Below are 20184 nucleotides of genomic sequence, written 5' to 3'. Positions count from 1 at the left end.
TCACTGAGTACTGGATTCTTTCTTTTGAATATATTATCTAATTATCCATCTATACACAAGGTTATAAATATAGACATGTACTTTGTGTGTCGCCTTGCAGATTCGTGGACTGTTACTAGGCTAACGACCCGGGGGGGGACCTTTTTAAGCCTAGCCAAGTTTCCTGAAAGAATAGTGATGTCCTGCATCCAAATAGGACACTGAGGACCAAACAGTTTGCTACCTCTGTCCATAACGGACAGTGGGATAATGACCTCTTTGGACCTGGATGTCACACCCTTACTTATAAGGACTTCCATACCACTGTGGCCATGTGGTGGTTAAAGGTAAGGCTACTCTCTGCATGTGTACACAGATCCCTGACTACTGGGTTGACTGTTAGGGTCATATTACCAACACAGTAATTAGCTGGGGTGGTTGATTTCCCAAAGTGTACAATTATGCATTTTTTACTATTGAGTTTAAGACCATGGCTTTGGCACCATTTGTTAGTCAGAGACAAACATTGAAGAATGCTAGTGTCTGCAGGGAAGTTGATGATAGCCCCCAACTTGAAATTATCTGCAAACTTAGTCAGCCATAAACCTTCAGCATTTGCTTCCATTTCAGAGAAATAGATGCCAAAAAGGAGAAGGCTCAGTACTGAGCCCTGAGGCACTCCACTAGTGACTGGCCTCTTGGGGGAGATGGCCTCACCTATTTTGACCTCCTGGGTCCTATCAGTGAGCCAGTTGGCTATCCAGTGGGTGATAAAAGGGTTTATACCTAAATTAGTGAGCTTGTCTATAATGCCTGAGTGAGGTATTATATCAAAAGCCTTGGCCAGATCAAGATTAGCTGTGTGCACAGTCTTACCTTCATCCATTGCTTTGCTGACCCTCTCAATAAAAGTCCACCAGATTTAATAGGTATGATTCCTTTAACAAAGCCCAACTGTAATGGATCCAGCATTTGCAGGTTACCTATGTCCTCATTTATCATGTCCATGATGATTCTTTCTATGGCCTTACAAATGAGGCTGTAGTTACCCGGATCAGTTGTTGGACCTCCTTTGTGCAGGGGAATGACTGTAGCTGTCTTCCATTCCTTGGGCACAAAACCTGACTGAAGGCTCCAGTTGAAAAGTGACTCAAGTGTACCAGAGAGGTCATGTTTCCTGCTGTTTATTAAACATCCCTTGATGTTTCAAGGCCCATCGATGTACTGTTTTTGGATCATAGGAAGTTACTAGGCTATTGGCTCTGAGGCCCTTATTAGCCTAGCCAAGAGAGTTTAGCCCATGCATAGACAAATCAGCACCTGATGCTCCTGTCCAGCAGGGACATGGGTGGAATCCCAAGAATGTATTTTCTATTTTCCATCCAGTTATCCAGATTGCACTTAAAAAGGGGTAAAGAGGTACTCTGCTTGACATGGAGACGGAGTCTATTCCATAGATGGGGGAGTCACTGGGACACAAATCTGTCCCGCCAGCAAGTCCTGTTGATGTCACAGACCAGGTTGAGGCTTCGTGTGCAGGTTACTCGAGTGGAGCTTGACTTGCGGATATGCAGCAGTCCAATCAAGGCAGGGCCCGAGATCACCTTGTATGCCAGACAGAGGTCACCTCTGAGGAGTCTGTATGAAACAGAGTAGAGGCATAGGGCTTTTAGTCTATCTGTGTATGGTAGATTTTTGAGGCCCTGGATTCTCCTGGTGAGGAACCTCTGTGGTATCTCCAGCTGCTGCATGTGCTTTGTGAGGTACAAGCCGAATGGGGCATTGTACTCAATAATGGGGCTTATAAGGGAAGAATACAGGGATCTTATGACCTTCTTGTCCCTGGATGAGATAACCTTACTTATGAGGTGGGCCATGTAGAAAGCTTTCTGTACAATGGAAGCAACATGGTGGTCAAAAGTCAGGCTGCTATCAATCTGGGTGCCCAAATCCCTCACAACTGACTGCGTGCTTAGAAAATTATTAGGTGATAATTTGTGAGGACATCTCTCTCCCCAAAGGGGCTGATGATGCATTTTTTTGTATTCAGCTTGAGGCCATGTTTCTGGCACCAGTCATTTGTTTGGGTGAGACCTTCTTGGAGGATGCCCACATCACTGCGGGAATTTATGACAGCTCCCAACTTGCAGTCATGTGCAATCTTGGTCAGCCATAGCCCACTGGTTTTGGCCTGTACCTCAGAAAAGTATATATCAAATAACAGAGGCCCCAAGACCGAACCCTGGGGTATTCCACTCGATACCGGTCAACTGCTTGAGGTGGCTTCCCCTATTTTGACTAGGTGGCTTCCCCTATTTTGACTAGGTGGGTTCTATCAGTAGCTTTGGAAAATGCATTAATGACCTGTTCTCTAGTAATGGTTGGGGAGATTGTGTTATGTGGCATTTCATAGGCTCATAGGTGTGTACTAGGCTAATGGCCCTGGAGCCTTTACAAGCCTAGCCCATAGGATTACCCTGGCATCGTGCCACCTGACCTTAGTTCTCATTGCCTCTGTCGAGTAGAGCCACTGGAGTGATCCCGAGGTGAATTTTCTATTTCCCATCCACTCATCAAGATTTCTCTTGAAGACGGCCAGTGCGGTGCTCTGCTTGACATGTAAGGGAAGTCTATGCCATAGCATGGGCAGTCTCTGGGTTATGAACCTGTCCCTCCAGCATGTTCTTTTGATTGTGAGGTTGAGGTCTCTGAGGTCTCTGATGCATGTGGTGCAGAGGGATTGGGATTTCTTTAGATGTAGCATTTCTAACAGAGCTGGGTCAGACATGGCTTTGTAAGCCAAGCGGAGATCGCCTCTAAATAGGTGATATGAGACAGAGAATAGTTGGAGTTTTTTGAGTCTGTCCATATAGGACAAGTGTTTAAGACCTAGGATCCTCTTTGTGAGGTACTTTTGTGGCCTCTCCCGTTGTTGCAGGTGTCTAGTGAGGTACATGCCAAATGGGACTTTGTACTCCATGATTGTCCTAATGAGGGAAGAATAAAGGAAGACAATGACCTCTATCTTCCTAATGCAAAACCCTTAGTAATGAGATGTGCCACATAGGACTTTTTGACCACAATGGCAATGTGGTGGTCAAAAGGAGGTTGCTGTCAACTTGTGTTCCCAGATCTCTTATAACGCTTTCTGTGTTCAGTGGACTACCATAGATGTGGTAATTCATGGGAACCAGTTTTTCCCAAAGGGGATGATGACATTTTTTGGCATTTACCTTAAGGCCATGATTCTGACACCAGTCGTTGGTCTCAGTGAGGCCTTTGTGTAGGATGTCAACATCACTTGCCGAGTTAATAATAGCTCCCAACTTGCAATCGTCTGTGAACTTTGTCAACCAGAGTCCCTTTGTGTTGGCCTGGACTTCAGAGAAGTAGATACCAAACAGGAGAGGACCCAGGACCGAACCCTGTGGGACTCCACTCATAACTGGTCAGCAGTCTGACTTGGAGTCAGCTAATTTCACACTGTGGGCTCTGTGTGCCAGTTTGCAACCCACCTAGTGATATAGGGGTTGATGCCTAGCTTAGTGAGTTTTTCTATGATTCCTGAGTGGGAAATTGTATCAAAGGCCTTGGCCAGATCAAGGTAAGCTGTATGAACCACCTTGCCTTCATCCACAGCTCTGGTGACTGACTCAAAGAAGTCGACTAAGTTGAGCAGGCATGCTCTACCCTTCACAAAACCAAACTGTGTGAAATCCAGAGTTTGGAGATTCCCTATATCCTTGTTTATTAGGTCCATGATGATGCATTCCATAGCTTTGCATATCAGACTTGTCAGGCTAATGGGGCGATAGTTCCCAGGGTCTGCAGTCGCTCCTCCTTTGTGGAGAGGGATGACTGTACCAGTGCGCAATTCAGTAAGGGCAAAGCCTAAGGTGAAGCTGTGATTGAACAGGGCACAAAAGTGTGGTGCCAATTCACTCTGTAGTTCATGCAGAACACAAGCAGGGATATTGTCAGGTCCCATAGAAGCTGCATTCTTGGCCTTGGACAGTGCTGTTTTAACATGTGCAGCAGTAATACTGGGTGCCTGGCAATCTACTAGTATTGTGATTGGTCCTTTGGGGAGGTAAAGTTGGCACTGAATCTGTTGGCCAGTATACTGGCAATATCTGTTAGCTCGATATACGAGGTACCATTGTGCAGTAGCTCAGAGCATATCTGGGTACTGCCATGGGGATTCTTTACATAAATATGGAAGGCTTTGTGGTTGTCTTTACTATCTGCTGCAATTCTGTTTTCATAGCTAGTTTTAGAAGATTTGAGGGATCTCAACTTTTTGTTGAGGCTGATAAGGGAATTTTTCCAGTCTTGGGAGTTCACCTTTATTTTGCATCAGTTTCCTCCTTCTGTTGTAGAGTTTGTTTATGACACGGGACCACCAGATTGGCTTCTTTTTTTTTGGAGGACAGCATCTTGGTTCTATTGGGTATGGCGAGATCCATGCATTTGTGTACGTGTCCGTACAGTGCATTGGTTTATGATTTGGCAGTCATGCAACTATTCTCCATTTGCATGGGTGCCGTGAAGTTAGCCACCTCTGTTTTAGGAGCCCAAAGTTAGCTTTGGAGAAGTTTTTCATGGTGGTTACCTTTGTGTGTGTGTGGGGGGGGTGGATATGTATTTACAATGTGATTAGTTTGTGGTCGGATGTAACCAGAGAGGAGTTGACTATTCGTGTAGAGCAACGGTCACCCATGTTAGTAATGACCAGGTCAAGGATGTTGCTACCTCTAGTGGGGGTAAGAACGAGCTGGTCCAGGGCATTGGAATTAATGAATTGCAGGAAACTTTGGGCAAGTATATTGGTGCATGAGTAGTTTGCCAAGTTAATGGAGGAGTAGTTCCTTTAAATTATTAGGGTGGTACTGGGGGGTAGAACTTGAGCTGAATCTGTCAGCTCCCACTGCACCGAAATAATTAGAGATTTAATACACTACCATGTTACCAAATATTCTTGCATCCTGGACTGCCTACTTTCAAAAGCATAGGGGCATTAATTTTCATAGTAGCAAGACCATCAATCAACCTCCCACCTCCAAAACCTGAAACAGTACTTCTCACAATATATAACAAATGGGTAAAAAGGTGGAACACTTATTAACAGCTTACTACAAACATCGACCAGGAAGCTCAAGTGATGGCTAAAGTGTGTCACTTTCTACTATATGTTGCTAAATTAATATGATTCAGTGATACATAGGGATTTCTTAAGACCCAAAATGATAAATGTTCCTCATAGGTTACACTTGAGAGGGAGCTACCACCAACACAGGTGACCGTCTCAGACATGAAGCATAAGCTATAATGGTTAGCACTCTTGACTTTGAATCCAGTGATCTGAGTAGCCATTTTCTGCTGATTGTCTTCATTATTGAGAGTAACAAGGCCTCCTGACCTTCTGTAGTACGAGTGATTGGGTAATAGCAGGGGCTGAGGAGTAATCTGATCTTCCCAACTCTTCCATTCTTACTGCTATATATAAACCCTGTGTCTTATAAAGGCTTTGCTTGTATTGTCAGGCTCTGGATTGCATTGCATAAGTGGAAATTCCTTAAGATTCCAAGAGCAGGCTAAGTTATTTCGTACACTCATTTCACTGAATTGCACTTCTGAAACGCTTATACTTGTGCTATACAGTTGATCTACTATATTTTTGCACGGTTATAAAGCTTTTTTTTATTGTTTTACTGCATTTATGTACTGTTTTAAACTGTTTTAACATTACTTAAGAGTAAACTGCTTTTTCATACTGAGAGTTGTATTTTCTGTTTGTGATTGCTCTATCCGAACCTTTATGTGCATTTTTGTCTGTTAAAAGCATTCTCTAGTCTGCTCCTTGATCTGTTTAAAACTTTCATTTAGTGGCTACAGCTAGAAACTGTAACTTTTTCCCACCCACCGTCCCCAGTGTTGTGTGTTTTTATACTTGGTGGCTTTGCAGTTGCCCGCCCATACTGTATATTTGATCTGTGACACTCCTCCCATTCTAGTGTCATTAGTTCACTCAATTTAATAGAGAACATTTGTGAAGGCCAACCCACTCAGATTCTTAACGTTGAATTAACTTCTGTTCCCAGCTTTCTCCATTTCCACTTTACTGGAAAAAAAAAATGTTAAGCTTGCTTCCCCCCTTTCCTGTGGCAGGTCAGATATGGATTTGCTGTGTCCAGGACTGTTTGTGAGCTCCTAAGCCCCCCCCCCACTTAACTGGGGTTGAACTATTCCTGGCGCCATAAAGTCTGTTTTTCAAAATTTCCCTTGCAACTAGCTAGCTTTTTAGTTTTAGCACTCATCTGTTTCTTTGATCCAGCACTTGTTCAGAACTCATTGTAAGCACTAAATAAGTTACAAATTACTACAATACTCAACTTTCCTCACTTGTCTAGAGGAAAACAGTTTTTAGTACTTAATAAATAAGCACCTATTCAGGCATGTCTAAAGGTCAGCTCCTGGTGTTTTCTCCTGTCTTCCTGATGAATCTGGGCATCTTGAGACAATGCAGCAATTGCCTCATGTACACAGACAACCCTCTCCTCCTACCACCCAACACTATGACCTGTGAGAGATGCACTTATATAGCCAAACCGGAAGCAAAGCTCTCTTTACCAAAGACAGGCCTAGACAGTCAAGAGGAGAAGGTAAACAGTTGCACTGCACCACACTCATCACATAGTCCCTCAAAACCTACACCACCAAAACACACACACAGAACCACACACCTACATTCGTGGAGGCTCTCTGTACTAATCTGCCCAAACAACAGAGACCTCCAAAGCAGAAATGCAAGCAACCTCCACCCCCCAACACAACCCAAATGACACATAGTCCACATACTCAGTGTGCCACTCAACTACAGCCCATAAGGCATAACGTACCCAACACTCTAGTCATAGGTGACACTATAGTCAGGCACACTGATGTTCCACTCACCAGGCTAAACAAGGAAAAAGTTACTGTCAGCTGCCCGTCGGGTGCCAGGATCCGCCACAACGCACGCACTCAGGTCACTCCACAACAAGGACAAATATGACTCTGTCATTGTCCATGTTGGTGTGAATGACCTGAGACGTACCTCCCTGGACTACATGAAAAGAGACATGGAAGAGCTCTCTGATCTTGTAGCCCAGGCCGGTATGACCCTAGCCCTGAGTAGCATCCTGCCATCACCCAGAATGACACCACAGTACAAGGACAAAATGATTGACTTTAACAATTGGCTAAGCTTCTGGTGTCATTCTAAGGGAATCCAGTATCTGTCTGCCTGGGATGACATGATCGACAGACCACGCTGCTTTGCCAGAGATGGCCTGCACCTGTCTCCCTTGGGATTTTGGATACTGGAAAAGGCTCTTGCCACCCCTATAGTGCCTTTTTTAGGCAAGGTTCAAATGACAAATTCACCACTGTAACAGGTACAAGCAAGCAAAATCTGAGGGTAATGCTACTCAATGCTAGAAGTCTAAACCTCAAAATGCACTCACTCAAGGCACTCCTTAAAATGGAGAACAATGACATCTGTGCAGTGACAGAGACCTGGTTCAAAGCTCCAGAGAGCACCCCTGCATTACCAGGCTATAATTCATACCACACCTTTCGGCCACCAAACCTGGACCGAAACACTAAAGGTGGAGGCGTGTCCATACTCATTAAGGATATCCACACCTCCAAGCTAGTTGCTCAGCATAATGCATCCGAGATTATCCAAGTTCAACTAACTCTGGGCAAAACCGCAATAAACATTGTAGCTTGCTACAGACCCCCCACCATGCCCCAGGATTCCCACTCCTCTTTTCTTGATACACTGGAAAATATTAAGGTACAACCCAACACTCTAATAATGGGTGATTTCAACTACCCTACCATTAACTGGGAAAACTACTCATGTACCAACTCTTTTGCTCAACGTTTTCTGGAAATCATCAATTCCAACGCTTTGGATCAACTTATCCACACCCCCACCAGAGGCAGCAATATCCTAGACCTGGTCATCACCAACATGGGTGACCGGTGTTCCACACCAGAGGTCAGCTCCTCGTTGGTCAGATCCGACCACAAGCTAATCACCCTAGACATCCACATCCCGCTCCCACCCCCCATTAGGAAAACAACCGTGAAAAATTTCTCCAAAGCCAACTTCACGCTTCTTAAGACAGAAGTGGCAAACTTCATGACACCCATGCAGATGGACAATAGAGGTACGACTGCTGAATCCTACACAAATGCAATTTATAAGCACTTACACGAGTGCATGGATCGTGCTAGCCCTAACAGAACCAAGATGCTATCCTCCAAAAAAAGGAAGTCAATCTGGTGGTCTTCTGCCATAAACAAACTCTACAACAGAAGAAAGAAACTGTTGCAAAAAAAGAGTAAAATCCCACGATTGGAGGAACTCCCTGGTCAGCCTCAGTAAGAAGCTGAGATCCCTCATAAAATCCTCCAAAGCTAGTTATGAAAACAAAATTGCCACTGATTCTAAAGACAACCACAAAGCATTCTATAGCTATGTTAAAAATCCTCAATGGCAATACTCAGATCTGCTCTGAGTTACAGCACAATGACACTAAATATACAGAAATGACTGATATTGCCAACATCCTGGCAGATAGGTTCAGTGCTAACTTTACCCCCCTCTCACCCCCTAAAGGGCCCATCTTTATACCGGAAGAATGCAAAGTTCCTGTAATCACGGCTGCACAGGTAAAAACCTCTCTCCAAAGCCAAGAACACAGCATCCATGGGACCTGATAGCATCCCAGGCTGCCTTCTACATGAACTACAGAATGAACTGGCACCCCGCCTAAGTACCATGTTCAATCATAGCCTCACCTCAGGCTTTGTGCCCATTGAATGGCGTACCGTGACGGTTATCCCACTCCACAAAGGGGGGGCCACAACAGACCCCAGGAACTACCACCCCATTAGCCTGACGAGCCTCGTCTGCAAGGCCATGGAACGTATCATCATGGAACTCATAAACAAAGACATTGGAGATCTCCAAACCCTGGACCCCACACAGTTTGGGTTTGTAAAAGGCAGATCATGTCTCCTAAACCTGATAGACTTCTTTGAAGTAGTCACCAAGGCCATGGATGAGGGTAAGGTGGTTCACACAGCCTATCTAGATTTTGCCAAGGCGTTCAACACCATCCCCCACTCTGGAATTATAGATAAACTCACTAAACTAGGTATAAATCCCTATGTCACAAGATGAGTTGCCAACTGGCTTACTGAAAGAACCCACACTGTGAAAGTAGCAGACTCCAAATCAGACTTCAGACCAGTGACAAGTGGAGTACCACAGGGTTCAGTCCTGGGTCCTCTCCTGTTTGGTATCTACTTCTCTGAAGTACAGGTTAACACAGAAGGTCTTTGGCTAACTAAATTCGCAGATGACTGCAAACTAGGAGCCATAATTGAAAATCCAAACGATATGGATAGCCTACAAAAGGACCTCACTGAGACAGATGCCTGGTGTCAAAGACATGGTCTCAAGCTCAATGCCAAAAAGTGCATCGTCATCCCCTTTGGTAAAAATTCTGTACCCATGAACTACCACATAGGCGGTAGTCTACTCAACACTGAAAGTTTGATAAGAGACCTTGGGACACAGGTGGACAGTAGTCTCTCCTTTGATAATCACATCGCCAAAGTGGTCAGGAAATCCTTCTATGTGGCACACCTCATCACAAAAGTTTTCTCATCCAGAAAAAAAAGAGGTCATTGTCCCCCTCTACTCATCACTCATTAGATCCATTATAGAGTACAACGCCCCTTTTGGTATGTACCTCACAAGACATCTACAACAACTGGAAAAGCTGCAAAAATACCTCACAAAGAGGATTACTGGCCTCAAACAGATGCCTTACGCAGACCATCTCAAAAAACTCCAGCTTTACTCCATCGCATATCGCCTACTCAGAGGCAATCTCTACCTAACATACAAAGCTATGTCAAACCCACAGCTGTTGGACATGCTCCACTTAAAGAAATCCCAATCCCTCCAAGCTACATGCTCCAGGGACCTAAACCTCGTCACCACAATAAACAGAACATGCTGGAGGGATATATTCCTGTCCCAGAGACTTCCCATACTCTGGAACAGACTACCTATGTCAAACAGAGCTCCTCATTAGCACTCTTCAAGAAAAATCTTGATGATTGGATGGGTAATATGAAATTCACCCCGGGGATCACTTCTGTGGTTCTGCTTGACAGGGGCACAGGAAAATAATTTTCTTGGGTGGCGAAAGCCAGGGTACATTTTTGGCTAGGCCCTAGGGCCAGTAGCCTAGTACCTACCTATGAACCTATGAAATACAACAGAAATCATTTGCTTGGTCTAATCACTAAATACCACAAAGTCTGGGGTTGCCACCCTTGCATTCTTCCATTTCCTGACAAACAAGCCATGGACCCTGCATAAGGAAAACACACCCCTTGCATCAGGGTAGCCGTATCACTTTTAGTAAGCTGCACCCAGAAGCACCAATTTTTAAATGCCATATACATGACTGCATTGGCAGCCTTAGATTATATGGTTCCCTAGGCAAAATATTCCATGGTACTCCCCATCCCCTCTTTCTATTGTCATCCTGACATACACCCCTGTGTTCCATTGTTTTGCTTCCATGCTTGCCCTCTTATAGTAAACGGAATGCATTTGTTTTGTGTTCTCAGACTTTCTAACTTGTCATATTTTTTTCTACATCCTTTCAATACATACTAACTGGCCAAGACTGTAGTGTAAAAGCTGTGGTGGAAGGAATGTAAGTATGTAATTATGCTGGGAGTCTGGGAGCCATGAACCTCCAGAAGCTATGGGGTTCAGATGCTCTGAAGTACAACATAGAGTTTTTTTTTCAACAACCTTTGGTTCAGTGATGGCCTGAAAAAATTGACTAAAGAAAAAAATGATTTTTTTTCTTTCAGTTAAGAACTATGTTATGTCCAGGACATGATATTCAAGGCTAGCAACACAGTAGTTACCACAAAACTGAACAACGGTTGTCCATAATCTGAGAATAAAATGCTTGTGGGGTCACATAAATCCTATCTGAGATGATTGCCTTCCTCCCAATCCCACAAAAAAGTGATTTTCCTTGTACCCATATCGTGTTAAATTGGGTTGAAAATGAAAGGACAAAGGAACATAGTGATATATTTTAAGTTGCTGCTGTCATATCAACACATCATGCCTCACCAACCTCATGCCAAAACACCAACACCTTCTCTGTACCCCTCTGAAGTCAAACTAGGATGAAAGTGAAAGAGCAAATAGGTTGAAATGCGTTGCTGTACTCTATTGCTGTCAGCTGTACATACGTAGCATGCCTTTGTACCATACATCCAGATGATATCCACCTGCATACACATCTGATTTCAACTGAGAAAAAAGTGAAAAAAAAAATAACACAAAGTAATTTGTTTCAACCTGTTGTTGTTCCTACACAGTTAACTGACCCAAGGCAAGCTGCAGTGGTTTTCTGTTCACACCTATAAGGTGTGATTTTGGAGGAAAGTTAAAGAAATGACTGCAATGTCCCTAGCCTCCAACAAATTACAGCAATTTCTGCACCCACCTCTAACTGGTGTAGTTTTAGACTAGGTGGGGCTCATGGCTGAGGGCCATACTTAGCCACTTATACAGCCATGAATGATGCCCCCCAGAAGCAGTGGGGTTCTAGATGTTTTGAGATGCACTTAATGCTTTATTTTGTCACTAACAAGAGATTTATGTATGCACCTACCAATATTTTTCCACATATGCACACGCACATACCATACTTTCTACAGGAAAACTAGAAAAACATCAATTCACCTGTGGCATGTATTTGGGGTGTTGGAGAAAACGAGAGCACCTGAAAAAAAAAACACAGAAATAGGAGTACACACAGACAGTCACAACCAAGAACTCAGGCAGGAAGAAAAAAACTCTGAGATCGTAACTCTGTGCCACTGTCCCAATGATGTGATCCTTTCCCACTCATTTTACCTAGACCACCAAAAATAGCCATTTATTCTGTGCAGTGCTGATGTTTGACAGTAATGGAAAGTTGAAATTATGGATAACGTGTTGCTCTTATATACATTTTAACTTCCCTAACATGTACACAAGCATAAATCACAGCAATGTTTGTTTTACACTGCATTTGAATGCATTTAGGAAATCCAAATGAAACGGTAAACATTTTAAGAAACATACTTTGAAATGTGTTAGCTCTTAGAATGATGCAAAATACTCATAACTAGATTTCCTAACAGAAAACCTGATTTCTGGATTTCCTGACAGAGATCCTAGTTTCCTGTCTATCAGGAAAATTTTGTGACAGGTGGCAACCCTGACAAAGTCAAAGAAATGAGATGCCTGAAAAGGCCCTGAATTCCAAAGTATTCCTACCATTTCCTACAGATTTTCAATAATTAACACACCTTCAAAAGAAAACAAAAAGGGTACTGTTCTTGTATTTAATCAAGTGCTACAATAAACTGGCAATGTAACAGTACCCGTCTCATAAAAACCACTTTCCAACATTTTTTCTTCACCAATCTATGCCGCATAATGAGAACGCGCACGTGCCATTCCTAGGGACGGAGTGACGTCACACACACAGTGAAATTGAACGCTAAAGAGAGGCTGGAATAAGGAGAATATGACCGAGAGTGACCTCGACAGATAGACTGTGTCTCCGCAGCGGTCCGAGTCCCGGTGTCAATGTGTTGTCTTAAGCGACATATTGCATGAAACGGGGCTCGGGACCGCAGCATTTGTCGAAAAAAAAAAATCCCCACTAGTAAGACATTCCCAGGTTTCAATGGATAGAAAGACCCCCCCGATCGAGCGTGCGGCTGAAAACGGAGCAGCACTGTATGCGAATGGGCTGCAGAATGGCTTTTTGCAGCTACCATCGTCGCAGAGCAATGGCACCAGCAACTGCTGCAGTCGCTACCGAGATAACGACGGTGCCCCTCTCCCCCATGACTGTGGCGGCAGTAACCTTCATCCGTCCGAAATGCAAAATCACACCTCGCCTTCGAGAAAATGCAGAGGCAGGAGAAGAATCGATTCGGGCAAAAAGAACAGACCACGTAAGTTCTGTGCTGCAGACAGCTCTATTAGCTTGGCTCCGTCTTTTACGGTTTGACAGGTGTTAACCATTCCCGGAGATGCTCATCGATAATTAGACCTGTCTTTTGATGTCCTTGGAATATGTGTCCATCGATAGGCTTCTCGCTCTCTCTTTTTTAATCTGTGCTTATTTTGGCGTGGATATATTGCTGTATGTACTAGGGACAGGATGCACTATGTAGTAGGCTGAGATGCATCTCTTGTATGCTGTGCAAGGTACAAGTTATATTGAGTAATGTTTGGAAAATAAAACATTGGTCTTCTGTAGTTATATACACAGAGAGTTACGGCACGTCCCATGAAACGCCATATTAAATGGAAATTTTATGCACAGTTAAAATTATTTATTGGTCAGCCTTTTGTGGCACAATTGCAAAATATTTACCAGGGACCGCAGTCACCTTCGCTTATCATGTTGTACAATTCTCCATATAATGTAATGCATCTTACGGTTTGGTTTAAGAGGTTGCATTCCCATTTATAAATGTTGCACTAGTTCCGGTCCAGCCCCCTGCTGAATACTTGGTGAGACGGGCTTGGACTGGATTGGTCTTTATGCAATCAGACGGTGTAGGTGGGCTGGGTACTAGAACTGACTGCCATTGAAAGCCTAACTAAACCCGAGATGCTCGCCCGGTCAAGCCGACCAATCAGAGTGGTCGCTAGTCCTGCAACAGGGGGTGGATGCATTCACCAGCCAATCCTACTCTGTCAGCCGTGCTGGTGCTCTCAGCTGTTTGTAAATACCGGCACTAAAGAGTGCTTTGCAAAAGATCAACTGTTCTTGTCAAACGGGTCTCTTGTTGTTAGATGTAGTCACCTTTGGAATTACTTCTTGCAGTTCGGTGGTCTAGCTACGTAATTGTGCTAGTATTCGAAATGGTCATTTTATTGTAGGTGTTACTTTATTCCCACAACCGCTAGATATGAAGCTTATAACATCAAAGAAGCACTGTAAATAAACTGATTCTCCCATTTGCGTTTCTTTGTTGAGTTACTGGGGTGGGGGCGTGGGTGTGATAGGTGGGATACTGTATTCTTTGGTGGGTTGAAACCTGTCTTGTATGTGCTTCTTTCTGTTGCTAGGTTACATAGAGTAGTAGAGAAACAGTATTCCTAGTTCTGCTTATCTGAACAGAGGGCATGGCGAATCAAACGCATTTTTTAATTTTTCTGTAACATATTGCCATAATCTAACGTTACTTTGTAGTCCACATTAAGAATGTGTGTCTTAAAACTTTTAGTATCATATTAACTGTTTGTGTTGTACAGCTTTTAGTATTAAATGTTTACAGTATTTTGTCTTTGTACTGAATATTTTACTTTACTAGTTCCTATGTATTCATTAGAATGTGCATACAATAATAAATTAATTATTGGTAATTAAATTTCCTGTATGGCAGATGCACCAAGCTTGCAGCACCCATTGGGGTAAACATGTTACACTTTTAGTTTGTCTTTCTTGATGTGTTTGATGTCACATAGTCCATTATATATTTTATTTATATATTTATTAAGGTGTGTTAACCAAGGGTAGTTGGCTGATCAACATGTTCCAGTTTCACCCATAGCTCAGGAGTACATAGGGAACTGAATGAAATATATTGGAGGCTCAACTTTAAAATGGTCCATTGAGAGCAGTGTTTTACCCTGGCTAACAAATTTAAACAGATACTCAAAAGAGTAGGTTAAGACAAACATCAGAAAGTGCACTGTGAATACCCCCGCCCTTTTGTTGTTGCCAGTCATAATGTTAATGCCACTGCAATTAGGATGACATTCGCAGAAGCATTGCATATCTAGGTTATTGGGCATACTTTGTTTTTGGTAGGAGGGGTGCTTGCATATTGCCCTTTTAATCCTGTGAAATTTGTTTATTTGATATTTGTTAACCGGGATAGTCCAGCTGGGTCACATAACCCATTTTCAGCAGAGGTATGGGAGAAAAGCTCCATATTTAGACATTTTAGTACATACACGGATAGGTCATTTTTACAGCAATAGTGTTGGTTAAAACTTAAGACAATGTATTTAGGTACATACAGTGATAGAATACAATTTTAAGGCATCTTTTAGAAACCGTAGTGTAATAGGAATGAGGAAACACGTTTATTGCTTTAAGACTGTTTAATAATTAACAGATGATGCCTGACTTGCATTAAAATAAGAACAAAAAAGTTTAGCTCTTTTCTTAGAATGTTAATAATGCTTTTGCACCCTTCATTACATGTGTAAGAAAAAAAATTCTTGAACACACTGACCTCTTTGTGAATAACTGAAGCACTAAGGAACCAATCATAGTAAGGTGAGTAATGGTGTCATTGATGAGAAGAGAAAAATGAAGATGTCTTCTAACAATGCAGGTCATTTAAGGCTATGAGAACCTTAAACTGATTCACCTTAATACTTGTCTTCATGTCCACACTGTTGAGAATTTGTGTCACCTATTTATTTACCATTTTGCATCTTCTAATATAGCTAATGTCATTTATTATGCTTTCATATTTTGTGTTACAATATTACTGTGCTCCAGTCTTCTGAATGTTGCCCATATATTTCCTATTGTGCTTTGCATGCATAGGCACTAGAACTTTACTGGAAATGAGGCAAGGTCCTACCACTTTCATGATGGGTACATAATAGCCCTGTCTTTCAGGAGATTTCTGTATAGAAAGCTAATTGAGAGCATATACGTTAACCAGGAATGTCCATCCTTGGAAGTCCAATTTTCAGTGGTTTCCAAGAGGGGAATGCTGCATTCAAAACATACAAATATTTAATACAGTGCAGTTTGTAGAGCAAACAGAAGTGAGAAGTCAGTAGGCCATGAAAACACTAAGGAAGTGAATTGATACAGAGAGAAATTCTCAGATTAAATATGTTTGTTTGCCCTTCAGGCATGCATTCTCATTGTCTAACATTCACACCACTGTCATCTGTCTTACTGGTGAGGCAGCTTTTCAAAAATTACTACATTAATTTGTGTATCCAACATTTTATGTCTTTTGTCTGTGATAACAAACCCTTCCTCCCTTCCCTAGTTCTAAACTACTCATCTTCCAGCAGTTGGTAGTAGCTTCCCCATATATTCTCCACCACTTTTACAGTGCCTTTCCTCAAAAGAAGCCTAACCCACATACATTTTCCCCACTTACTAAAGTTATCTTCACCATCTTGCCCACATTTCAACACCTGTTATCTGCCATAAGTTATTCCTTATGCTATTAAACAGGTTGTTTATCATTTAACTAGTTTAGTAATGTAAACTTCTTGTAAACCACCTTTTTCTTCTTTCATGTAGATTGCAGTCCTGTCCCTCTGTTGTCCTTCGTGCCTCAGCAGGTATTTTACATTAGCATAAAATAATATATGTAGTATTTACCTAGTTAAATCTGGTGTAGCGTTGTGCATGTTAGACTTGTATGTCTGTGTTATGGTATTTTAAGGGTTCTGACTAGTCTGGTTAGAGCTTGCATTTGTTTGTTTGCCTTTAATGTTTTTCTCATTTTCATTGTGTTATTGAGATCATTTGTGTATGCTGTTGTGTTGTTTTCCACTGTTGGCAATATTGGATTTAATTACATATGAGTGAATCAACCTATTTGGTGCTGTCTGTCACTGCAGCTTCATTTGTCTCATTCAGTAACTAATATACAAAAATTCTATGATTTTTTTTTCAAAATCATTTCCCATGTGCTGCATGTTGTGTCTGTAATATATTTTTCAATTAAAATAAAATCACTGTCCTCTAGTGGAATTACATTTCCTAACATTTTTCAGCTAAATTTCTTTTCATTAAAGCTCCTTAAAGGGGTTAAAATACTTGCATTTTGGATCAACAGATGACATTAATATGTGTTTTTGTGGGGATTAGCATCTATCCCATCCTCTTACCGTCTCTCTAATTGTCACACTTCTGTCGCATTAACATTTTCTTTATTTATACATTTATCCATTCATGTCTAACATCTGAAGCTTATGCCATTATATAGGCGTAAATTGTTGCACCTCTAGTTTTTCCTGCATTTTCCCGTTTCTGTCGGGGTACAACTTTTGTCTACCCTCTTTCCGTATATAAACTCATTCGTATCTAACATCTGTAACCAGTAAATCAACATAAATTGCTGTTCATTTAGGTTTTTTGATATCTTTCCGTTACTCTCTGGGTGCAGCTTTCATTTTATTATTTGCTGTTTGTTTCCCAGTTCATGTTTTCTGTTTTCTTTAAGTCATCTTTATAATCTGGTAAATGTTTAGCTTCAGATTTCCCGTGTTGAGTTAGTTTTTATCTGCCTGTTGCCTGTCACTAGATTCTCGAGGGGTGGGTTTTTCTTGCTTAGGTTAACCCACTGAACCAAATTAAAAGCATATGTCCATGTTTGGTAGCGTGGCAACCCTCCATTCCCGTTTTAAGGGTCAGCCTGTTCTGAACCATTCTTGTTTCTGTTAGAAATGTTTGTTCTGATTTACCAATCGTGTTTCTTACTTTTAATTATGTGGAATGAGTAAATGCCTTATCAGATGCAAAGTAATTGATGAAAGTGTAACCTTTTTTACTGGAATTTGTCATGCAAAAGTTTTTATTTTAAACTTTTTTTTTTGCAATAATATCAGTATTTTTGTCTTTAGTTTTGTGAACATTTTTGTCATTAAGACCTTTTTCTGTTATTAAACGTAAATAAACTGGACCAGATTTCTTTAGTATCATAACAGAGTTCCCAAAACCTCTCGACTCTAGTAACTGGTGTGTTGTCTTTGTTACGTATTAAAATTGAGTCCGTTCTAAAATTCTGGAATATGTTCAACACAGTTGGTAGGACTTTGTTTACCTTTATTACGATTAGTGTGCTGTTATCATCAAGTAGTCTAAAAGAGGGCTAAGCTTTTCCTTCTTGAAAAGCTTTCTTCAGTTTTTCCTTGACTTTTAAAGCAAGCTTTTCAGCAGTTTTCGAAAGTACTGCAGGTGACTTCCCCTGCTAATGTTTATGTTGTCTGTCAGTTTATTAATCTGTCAATTTGTGTACATAATTTTCATCCAGGCCAGTTGAATTGTATTAAACAGTTTAGCAGTAAGTCAAATAAATGTTGATCCTCCCTATCTATATTCTTAATACAAAAGCCACCTGGACCCCATTGTATTAATTTGTATTCTTTTAAGTGACCTCTTTTTACTACTGCTAGAGTTACGGCAGACGCAAAACACTTAATGTCTTCCTGAAATAAACTTACTCTGCCCACTGTACTCTACTGCCATTTTGAACATTGAGAACTTCTGAAATGCAAAGGTTGGCAAAATCATTTTGAATTATGTTTTGTTCTGAAAATGAAATTTCTAACATATGATACTGGTGTGCTTCCTTTCCTCATATTTCCATAATGAATAATTAGTGTTTTTCTCCGTGTATCTACCAATAATCACCAAATTATTTTGAATTTATTTTGAATTTTGTCTCATTATGAAAATAAAATGTCTCTATTTTCTTGACCTAACTGTGATATTGGTGTATTTCATTCTGTCTCCACAATTTAATATTTTGGTGTCCTTTTCTCCTTGTATCCACCTATAATCACACCTTTATCTAAAGCAATTTCTCCAGTTTCTTTTAGTGTCAGGTCAGCTAGCTAATGTTTATTTGTTTTTTTCTTTTATTATATTGTTAGCTAAGTGTATGGTATCATCCGGCTTTCCAGGTCTTTTATAATTCCAACTGAAAACTGGTTTTCCGTCCTTATTTTCCATTTATTTTGAGTCCGTCTGCAGTGGTAATTTTTTTGATGAGTTCTAATTCATCAGAAACTAAAGGGCAGATCATGTTGCTGTTCATGGCCTCTTGAGGCATCTTTAATAATGAACTTGTCTAATCTACTAGACTGTGTGGTATTTGTAAATAAATTGTTTGATCTATTTCTTTCCCACCACATGTCTACCCACTTTTCCTTTTAACATCTGATTTGAGTGCCTCAAAAGGTTTCTATAGTGTTCTTGTTTACCAGGTTGTCTCTCTAGACTTTGATTTAGGGTTATGTTAAAGTCTGTTCCAGTTACTTGATTTTATTTTATTATCTTACCGTATTAATTGCAAGAAAAGTCTGAAAAATTCAAGGTAATCGCCTTTAGGTGTACACATTTTCCATTTTTCAATAAGAGCCTATTGTCGTACCATACAGTCCATTTTTCTGTATTACTGCTGTTATTTTCACATCTAACCACACACAAAGTATTCCAAATTGTATAGCTACACCTCTCTTATCTCCTCCAGTTCTGTATTCCAACTTTTTGAAAATCTTTTAAGTTTTTCTTTACTTTGGTATTTTAGTTTTACCTTTTGAAATTTAATTTAGTCATGATCCTTACGTTTACCAAACTTCCTTTTCTGTTTAATAAGATTTGAAATACCCTGCTATGTTCAAAAGACATTGAGTGCTTCATATTCTTTAAGTACCTATAAGAATTTTTCATTTGTGTTCTCCTTCCACAGCTTGAAATAGCTAAGAGTAAAATAAATATTGGCATTCAACCATGTGAAGTTAACATTACATTCCAAACAGAACATGATGTACCTCATATCAACAAAGAGCTGTAGCAATAATTTTTGCATTGCTAATGTGGTAAATCTGCATTAAAAACCATGCTTGAAATAGCCAAGAGTAAAAATAAATATTGGCATTCAACCACATGAAGTTAACATTACATTCCAAACAGAACATGATGTACCTCATATCAACAAAGAGCTGTAACAATAATTTTTTCATTGTTAATGTGGTAAATCTGCATTAAAAAACATGCTTACGTATAGCAACAGTACTAAAATGTATTGGTAATAATGTTTACATTTTCAGTGTTATTGAGTAACAAATTCTATCTTTATAAAGTTTTCTCATAGCAGACCACCTTTCAGGTATTCTATATCTGTAAGTTTAGGAAATTATGTATTGGCAAGTAGTATAAGTACAACAGAATTCTCTCCTTTTCCTATCAGTAATTTTAAACTCTATTTGTAGTAATGTTTAAACATTCAGGATTATAAGCAGTAACTAAATGCATCAAAGTT

General features: G+C 40.8%; 1 protein-coding gene across 2 annotated transcripts in view; it reads left to right on the top strand.

Moving 5' to 3' along the window:
* Positions 1 to 12633: 12633 nt before the first annotated feature.
* Positions 12634 to 20184, top strand: part of PANK1 (pantothenate kinase 1) — a 590851-nt gene continuing 583300 nt past the window's right edge. Inside the window, exon 1 of one of the 2 annotated variants that reach the window (XM_044056334.1) lies at positions 12634 to 13092. In XM_044056334.1, coding sequence (XP_043912269.1) covers positions 12819 to 13092 — 274 coding nt within the window. In that variant the 5' untranslated portion in view covers positions 12634 to 12818. Of the gene's footprint in view, positions 13093 to 13874; positions 14087 to 20184 lie in introns of those variants that run through there. The other variant, XM_044056335.1, reaches the window with a different exon arrangement.

The sequence above is a fragment of the Protopterus annectens genome, chromosome 14.part0 (assembly GCF_019279795.1).
Source record: "Protopterus annectens isolate FY-2018-M chromosome 14.part0, PAN1.0, whole genome shotgun sequence".
NCBI classification, from domain to species: Eukaryota; Metazoa; Chordata; order Ceratodontiformes; family Protopteridae; genus Protopterus; species Protopterus annectens.
This window is presented reverse-complemented; position numbering and strand designations above follow the sequence as displayed.